This window comes from Verticillium dahliae, genomic scaffold (genome assembly GCF_000150675.1).
Source record: "Verticillium dahliae VdLs.17 supercont1.7 genomic scaffold, whole genome shotgun sequence".
In the NCBI taxonomy this organism is placed as follows: domain Eukaryota; kingdom Fungi; phylum Ascomycota; class Sordariomycetes; order Glomerellales; family Plectosphaerellaceae; genus Verticillium; species Verticillium dahliae.
Window position 1 is genome coordinate 1,046,327 of NW_009276917.1, and position 7,939 is coordinate 1,054,265.

The window sequence follows — 7,939 nt, forward strand, 5'->3', positions numbered from 1 at the left end:
CCGTCAGACTAGTCTCAAAGGTTAATCATGCTTAAATGTCGTAATCTTGACCTCCTTTCAACCTCACCACCTCCCCATCCGAGGTGCCTCACCACACCATCTGAGGTCTGGTGACCATCTGAGGTCTGGTGCCTCACCACCATCAACCCAACCCAGACACACAAGCACATGGGTTGAACACCGAGACAGAGACAGCCCGAGCACGGCCGTCCCGCTCAGACACGCTTACCGCCCCCGTGCCATGTCCGCCCTACCGCAACGCAACGCCGGAGCCTTGCCCCCCAACATCAGACGGCCTCTGTCGCGGATCATGTACGGGGGGGTTCGCGAGACATCAGCTCCGCCAAGTCCCGCTCGGCCCATGGGACTCCCCTCCCCATCTTTCGTTGCCGCCCTTTTTGGGGTTTTTTCTTTGGTTTCTTCCCTCTTCGTCAAGACGAGAGATCTCCGATGCAGACATCCTTTCTTTCTCTCTTTCTCTTGCCTTTTCTTCGATCTTCATTTCCTCGAGTCAAGTTCGTCTTGTCTCAAATGTTTGTGTCATTCTCTTCTTGACTGCCGGCCAGCACCCCCTCACCTTCACTATCACTGTCTTTTATTTTTCTTTCTTTCACCTGATTGCCGTCTCTACGACTCGCTGCTTCTTCTCTTCTTCTTCTCACACGCAACGCCCTAGCGGTGTTTGTCCTGTCTGTTTTAATACCTGCCATATTGTTGGGCATTTCTCTCTGTACGGCTTGCCTATCTGTCTGTCTGTCTGTTGGACGCTGCCTCACGATCATTACTCAACCTCCAAGACCCTCACAACGGGTAATTCGCGACAACGTACCGCGACGACGATCACGAGAAGAACGATGCACTTCAAGGCCATCATCCTGCTGTTGAGCGCCTCGGCCTCGCTCGCGGCGGCCCAGAGCGTCGATCCCGCCGTGCCCTCTGTCGCGCCGGAGGTGGCGCCTGGCGAGGGAGTTGGGGAGGTGCCCGTCCTGGCGCCCGAGCCGGCCGTGCCTGTCCCGGGTGGGAACGACGAGGAGGGTGTGCCCGCTGTCGAGGTCCCGGCGCCCGAGGTCCCAGCTGGTGATGTTGCCGCTCCTGAGGTTCCCGCGGCCCCCGAGGCTCCCATCGCCCCCGAGGTACCAGCAGCCCCCGAGGTACCAGCAGCCCCTGAGGCTCCCCTCGCCCCTGAGATTCCAGAGGCCCCCGAGGCTCCCATCGCCCCCGAGGTGCCAGCTGAGCAGCCGGTGGCCGACCTCCCTGATGCCGACCAGGACGGGATTCCTGACGGCGCCGAGACCGGTGGACAGGGTGCCGAGTTGCGGCCCCTGCCCGGCTTGCAGGAGACCGTTGGTGAGCTGAGACCGCTGCCCGGCACCGGTGGCGAGCAGATCGAGGAGGTTCAGCCGCCGGAAGGTGCTGAGCCGGTTCAGTCTGCTCTGCCTGTTTCGTCTGCTCTGCCTGTTTCGTCTGCTCTGCCTGTTTCGTCTGCTCTGCCTGTTTCGTCTGCTCTGCCCGTTGAATCTTCTGCGCCAGCCGAGTCCTCTCTGCCAGCCGCGTCTTCGGCCCCCATCCCATCTGAGGCGCCGGTAGAATCCGCCCTGCCGCTCGAGTCTGCAGCCCCGGTCGAGGGAGTTAGTCCCCTGCAGCCCATTGCGCCGGCCGACCCTCTCCAGCCTTCCGAGTCGGCATCGAGCATCGTCGAATCGGCCATTCCCACCCTCGCGCCCCTGCTGCCGGGCAGCGCCGCGCCGTCGGTCGACCCCGCCTCGTCGATCCCACCCGTCAGCGAGTCGGCCGTTCCCAGCCTGCCCCTCGACATAACCGACCCTCCAGCGCCATCGGCGGCGTCCAGCGATCTCCTTCTCCCCACAGAGTCCAGCGAGCTTGTTGTCCCGAGTGCCTCTTCCGCCCTGCTCGAGCCCTCGACGCCGCTATCTCTCGTCGAATCCGCCATTCCGTCCCCGCCTCTGGCGGCACCCCTCGTACCATCCGCGCCCGCCGCTCCTCTGGTCCCCGTGGCACCCGTCGAGAGCCTGCCCGTGATCCCCACGAACGCCACTCTCCCCCAGGTCCCCGTAAGTTGACTCTCCCTCCCGCTTCTTGCGCATGACAACGGAAAAGCTAAAAGAAACTCAACAGGTCCAAACGCCAGAGCCCATCCCAGCTCTGCCCGTCGGCGGCGCCCTCCCGAGCGCGCCCCCCTCCGCCGTCATCGGCAACGGCACCGCCCCCGTCGCGCCCCCCGCTGCTCCCGTCCCCGGTGACGCGGAGGAAGTCCAGGGTCCGTCTGGCGGCGAGACGGGACTCGAGCCCCTGCCCGGCACGGACGACTCTGGCAGCGGTGAGCTCCAGGACCGGCCTGCGGGCGACGAGGGGGCCGCCGACGAGGAGCAGGATGGCGGCGAGGCCGACGAGGAAGGAGACGAGGAGTCTGATTCGGACTCGGACTCTGAGTCGGATTCGGATGAGGATTCTTCCTCTGAGGAGGAATCTGGCGACGGCGAGGAAGCTGGCGACGGCGAGGAAGCTGGCGATGAAGAGGAGGAATCTGGTGATGGCGAAGACGAAGAGGAGGAAGAAGAAGAAGAAGAAGAAGAAGAGTCCTCAGGCGAAGCAGGAGACAATGCAGACGAAGGAGACGAGGAGGAGGAGGACTCGGGCAGCGGCGCCGGTAGCGGTTCCGGCTCCGACACCCAACCCTCGGCGCTCCTCGCGCCAACCGGCCTCGCCCCGAACCGAACGGCCACTCTGCCCGGCACGCTTCTGGTCGCGACGTCGTCTTTCGGCGCAGGCCTCACGATGCAGACGTCGCTGCGCCTCGCGACCGGCGTGTCGGCCGAGGTGACGGCACCGTCGAACGGTGGGTTGGAGGCCGTGACGACGGGGGCGAACGGCGGAACGCTCAATGCTGAGGATGATCAGGGAGCTGGCGTGCGGGTCGGCGTTACGGGCTTCGCTGGCATGGTTGTTATGGCGGCTGTTGTCTTTGTTCTTTAGGGATCGCTTCCCTGACGTGGACCTGTGTTGGGGAATTCAAAGGATGGAAGTGCCAAGTAATAGAGAGCCTTCGAGATATTGAGGAAGATCTGGTGGCATACAGACTCGGAGGATTGTACACACTGCCTCGAAGAAACACAGTAAAAGTTAAACGTATGAAAATATCAAATTCAAAACACGTAATAATCTATCTGTAAATGGTATCAAATCAAGCGCCCATGCTAAACTCCGTCTCATGTATCATGATAGCACACTGCCGTAACATCATCTACTGTCCCGGCATTCCCTTCCGGATGTTGGCGTACTTGCTTGCAGGGTACGACAGCCAGTTCTTCGTCTGGTCCATGGCGCCCATGGCTTTCGACACGGTCCTCACAAGACTGCGATCGCCGGCGCGATCGCCAGCCGACTCCCAAAACACGGCACCGCCGAGTCTCTTCTTGACGAGGTAGTCGGCCTTGCGTTTCACCGAGTTTTGGTTGTCGTACGTCACGAGCTCCCGCGTCTTCTTGTCGTAGCTCCACGCGGCCACAGCTTCGGCGTCCCAGCGCTCCTCGGCTCCGGGTGCCGGCAGAGCCTTGTAGTGGTAGACACCGGCCTCGATGGACCCCTTGCCGATACCTGAATACGGCTTTCCGAGGCCGTCGGTGCGCGCAAAGGACCTGCCATACAGCGGCACGCCGAGCAGCACTTTGCTTGGGTTGATGCCCTGGCTGAGGTAGTAGTTGACGGCAGTCTCCGTGTCGTACTGGGTGGCGGCAGGGTTGCTCTTGCTCCTGTAGAGGTTGGACTGGTGACCGGTCTTTCCGGACCAAGAACCCGCGTAATCGTAAGCCATGAGGTGCCAACCATCGACAAACGGTGCCATCTTCTTCATGTCAAGAACGCGGTAGTTGGTAGGACCGGCGGGGACGGCGATGGTCAGCTGAAAGCGGTAACCCTTGGCGTACCTGGCAGCGTAGTTGTCCAGGGCCTGGCGACAGGCGGCCAGGAGCCGAACAAAGTCGAGCGCCTCATTGGCATTCTTGGGGTACTCCCAGTCAATGTCAAGGCCGTCGAACCCCCAATCAGCCATAAGAGCAACGGCGCTGGAGGCGAAGCGTTGACGGCCAGCTTCGGTACGCGCAACAGGGGCGAACTTGGGAGACCATGTCCAGCCGCCAATGGAGAGAAGAAGCTTGAGCTGGCGAAACTTCTTCTTCCTGAGGTAAAGCTGCTTGATACAGCCGTAGGCGTTGGTGCCTTGTTCGTTCCAGGAATCGCCAGGGAAGTGCTTCTCCAGGTCGGCATATGTGTCGGACGAGACGCTAGGTTGTCAGCGGACGATGCGTGCCACTTGGAAACGGCTGGCTTACACTTGTCCATCTGATCTGATGTCAGCGAACGAGTAGAGAAGATGGGTGGCCTTGTCAGCTGGAAAGTCTGCAGGCTGGTGGTTGGCGCCATAGATGCCCCTGAGAGAAGGAGTCAGCATTCGCATCCCGAGTTTTGGTGGATCTAGAGCGATATTACCAATTCGTGAAGTAGACAGCGTTCCTGTAGCCCGCTACAGCTGCGCGTTCAGTGATATTCCGGAGGTCATCGACAGGCTCGTCGATGACGGGCAGGTTCTCGTCGTCGTCCTTGGGTGCCACAGAAGTGGGACGGGCAGTGCTCTGAAGATGCACAACCTTTGTCACTGTCTGGACGGCGATTTCTACCGACTTGGGCCCATCGAGGTCAAGGTTCTTGTTGTAGGGACTGGCACTGGCAGCCGCTGCAAAAAGAAGTGCCGAAGTGAAAAGGTCTTTCCCCAGCATGTTGATGGATGCGCTGCTTGCTGTGCGAGGCCTGGGAGGGTATAGTGATGGAGAGCAAAGAGAGTGAACATCCAGATGACGGGTTCAGATCCTGAAGCACTTATACTCCATGGTTCGGTATCCATCATCTGCAAGCCATGCGAGACGGATGAGGTGCGAGACACTCGCTCCTGGTGAGGAATGTAGCCGCTGGCCCTTCCAGGTCGCCACGAGCATGAGAAGTGTCTCGCCCGGACGAAGCCAGGAGGAGGCGCTGAAGGCCCAGACCGGGGGTTCTGAAAAGCAGTTGAGGACAATGGCTAACAGTAAATCGAGGAATGCATAACGGTCGGAAGCGTGTCATTGTGGCTTGCGTGCCTGGATTTGGGCCCCCTTTCCGCAAAGACGAGGCGTCTGTAGTGGACGTTTTGGTTTATGTGGGAGGAGGACCAGAGGAAACAAGGCTGCATAGACTCGACAGGCTCGACGGGCTCGATAGACTTGCTACGGTACATGGTTAAAATAAAGAGTAGATAAGATTTTGAAGCTTATCTGTCTCTTAATCTCGGCGTCGGGAGACATGTTGCATCGGTCCCTGTCGATGGGACATCAAGACTGACTTTTTGGCGAGGGCCAGTGGGATCTGTGGCAAGGGCTGAGTGGTTGAGATGCAAGGATGGTGTGCTTCCGAGCCAAGGCAGGTTTCCAATGTCGGCCCACAAGGGACTGGCCTGGTGATGATGATGATGGAGGTGAAGAGCAGACTGGCTTCGACCCCTGAACGTTCCTCCACCGTGAGGAGGAATGTTCACGCCACGCCGGGTCGCGCATCGCACCACAAGCCACATGCACCACGGGTCACTCCACTCACCCTTTCCTCCTTCCTCACCTCTCACCACTTCCTTCCCACTTGCTTCCCACTTCCTTCCCAATGGCTTCCCACTTCCCACCCGTCCTTGCCAGTCGTCCTTGTTCCCTGTCAGTCGTCACTGCTCCCTGCCAGTCGTCCTTGCTCCCTGTCAGTCGTCACTGCTCCCTGTCGGTTGTCCAATGTCTCCTTCCCTCATTCTCCTCCTGCCCCGCTCCAGCGATTCGTGACGCTTCTCCGTGTCTGACCATGAAGCATCACGGGCCAGCCAGCCTCCCTCGGCTGCCCCCCTTCTCTCGAGAAACTACAGGAGACACATCACTCACAAGGCCAGGAACGGCCTCACAAATGTCTCCGCCTCGCGTGGCAGGGACCTCACATCAGACACATTCGCAGAAGCTTGGAATGCCACCTCCGTTAGCGGGTGTCCCAGCACCACAGCACGCCAGATTCAGTCATGTCTCACCTCTACTCTGATTTCCAAGTCAACGGCAAACATCGACGCCACATTCGATTTCAACGGTCCTGAGATCCCTCAGATGCAAACAGCCTGCCCTGAAAGCAACATCTCATCTCAGATTACGCCTTGGGTTCAAGCTACAGAAACAGCAGCTAGCAGCACTGCAGACCACCAACATGCTTCTCGCCAGCTTTACCCGTCCTCTCACATCCCTCGCGCCGCTCGAGGACCATCAACGCGAGGGGCATCACCCCCGTCAGCACAGCCGTCGTCCCAACCCCGACGTCCATTCCGCAGCCACCCAGCCGCACGAGGCCCACGAGACCAGCCAGCAGTATCCCACCCGCCACCCCGCCCACGGCGCCCCGAAACCTCCAGTCCCGTGGCATCTCGTACCGCGCGATGATCGCCCACGCGCACGCCGCCACGAGGAGCGCACGTAGCGGCATCATCGTCGGCATGCGCGCTGACGTCGGGGCCCAGCCTTCCGCGCACCTCAGCAGAACCTCGCCCGTGAGCGTGGCCGCCGCGTAGATGGCGGCCGTGCGAATGGTGAAGTAGGCGAGGGCCAGGTCCCAGAGGGTCTCGACAACGGTGAGTCTCGTGTGTAGGAAGAGAGGGAGATGTGTTGCTTCGGTATTGTGCTTTTTGTTTGACGACATGTGTGACTTGTTTGCTTGTGATGTATACGTGTGATAATGATTATGTAGACTGTAATTGAGCCTCCTTCTCTGCACCTGTAAAAGAGCGCTGTGCTTTACTTTATTTACTGTGCGATCGACCAGTGGCTGCCACTGGTCTCCTGATGATTTGCCGACTCCTGCGATGGTGGGCTGATCTGTCGCGAGATGCCCCATCTCCTGTCTACCAGCGCCCGCTCCAGTCAGTCTACGGTACGAATGCACAGTCACATGCAGCTCAAACTTTGCTCCACGTAATGCCATTCTATCAAGGGGGAATTTGGGGGGGTATCGTGTCCAAGTCTGCATCGTGCTCTCTGTCATCACGCATAGTCTATACTCCACACGTAGGCAGTCTCCTGCCTCTAGATGCCCGTCTTCTCGAGCTTCTTGGCCAGCGCCTCGACCTCCTTGTCCTTGACCTGCACGACGGGCTCTTCCTGGGCCTCCTCGGCGTCCTTGATCAGAATCTCGGCCCGCTTCTCCGTCGACAGTTCCTCCTCCTCTTCTTCGTCGTCCACCTCCTCGTCATCAGAGTCCTCCTCCTCGAGGTCGCTGAGGCTGTCAAGACCCCAGTCGTCCTCGACAACGACATCCCCACCCAGCTTCTCCTTGCGCTCCTCGAGGAGCTCGCGCAGCGCAATCACCGCAGGGTCCTCCTCCTCAAACTTGTTGCCGTTGAGCTCGATCCTCTTGAGCGCCGGCAGCGCGTCCCTGGCCGCGGGCACGAGCCCCTGGAGGGCCTTGGCGTTGATCTCGTTGTACTGCAGGCGCAGCGTCTCGAGCTTGGCGTTGCGGCCCTTGGCGAGGGCACCCGCCAGAAGCACGCCGCCCTTGGAGGTGAGGTACGAGTCGCCGACGCCGAGCTCGACGAGGTCGGCCCAGCCGGGGGCGACGCCGGCGAGGGCGCGGGCGCCCTGCACGGTAAAGGTGTTGTCCTGGAGGTCGAGGACGCGCAGGCCCTGGGCGTGGACGAGGCCCTCGCTGAGAAAGGTGCCAGACGCCCTCCTGGCGGATGCCGTTCTGCACCATCTTGATGACCTTGATCTTGTTGTGCAGCCGGAAGGCCTTGGCCCAGGCCTGCTTGCTGCCGTTCTCCAGCCCGTTTGCGCCCAAAAATGACCGTCTCGAGATCGGGCACCCTCCTTGCCCTCCTTGC

General features: G+C 60.3%; 4 protein-coding genes across 4 annotated transcripts in view; 1 reads left to right on the top strand and 3 right to left on the bottom strand.

Annotated features, from left to right (window-relative positions):
• Nucleotides 1-854: 854 nt before the first annotated feature.
• VDAG_04415 (uncharacterized protein) lies at nt 855-2,994 on the top strand (the record flags this gene model as incomplete). Its single annotated transcript, XM_009650862.1, has 2 exons — nt 855-2,072; nt 2,137-2,994. 2 exons carry the CDS (start codon nt 855-857, stop codon nt 2,992-2,994), a joined length of 2,076 nt encoding a protein of 691 aa, XP_009649157.1.
• A 268-nt stretch (nt 2,995-3,262) lies between these two features.
• Nucleotides 3,263-4,793, bottom strand: VDAG_04416 (chitinase; the record flags this gene model as incomplete). The annotated part of the gene is made up of 2 exons (XM_009650863.1): nt 3,263-4,301; nt 4,507-4,793. The coding sequence occupies 2 exons, from the start codon at nt 4,791-4,793 to the stop codon at nt 3,263-3,265; spliced, it is 1,326 nt and encodes a 441-aa protein (XP_009649158.1).
• A 1,459-nt stretch (nt 4,794-6,252) lies between these two features.
• Nucleotides 6,253-6,762, bottom strand: VDAG_04417 (uncharacterized protein; the record flags this gene model as incomplete). Its single annotated transcript, XM_009650864.1, has 1 exon — nt 6,253-6,762. One exon carries the CDS (start codon nt 6,760-6,762, stop codon nt 6,253-6,255), a length of 510 nt encoding a protein of 169 aa, XP_009649159.1.
• Nucleotides 6,763-7,145: 383 nt separating this feature from the next.
• Nucleotides 7,146-7,939, bottom strand: part of VDAG_04418 (ran GTPase-activating protein) — a gene marked incomplete at both ends in the record, with an annotated part of 1,430 nt that continues 636 nt past the window's right edge. Inside the window, one exon of the mRNA XM_009650865.1 lies at nt 7,146-7,867. Coding sequence (XP_009649160.1) covers nt 7,146-7,867 — 722 coding nt within the window. The remainder of the gene's footprint in view (nt 7,868-7,939) is intronic.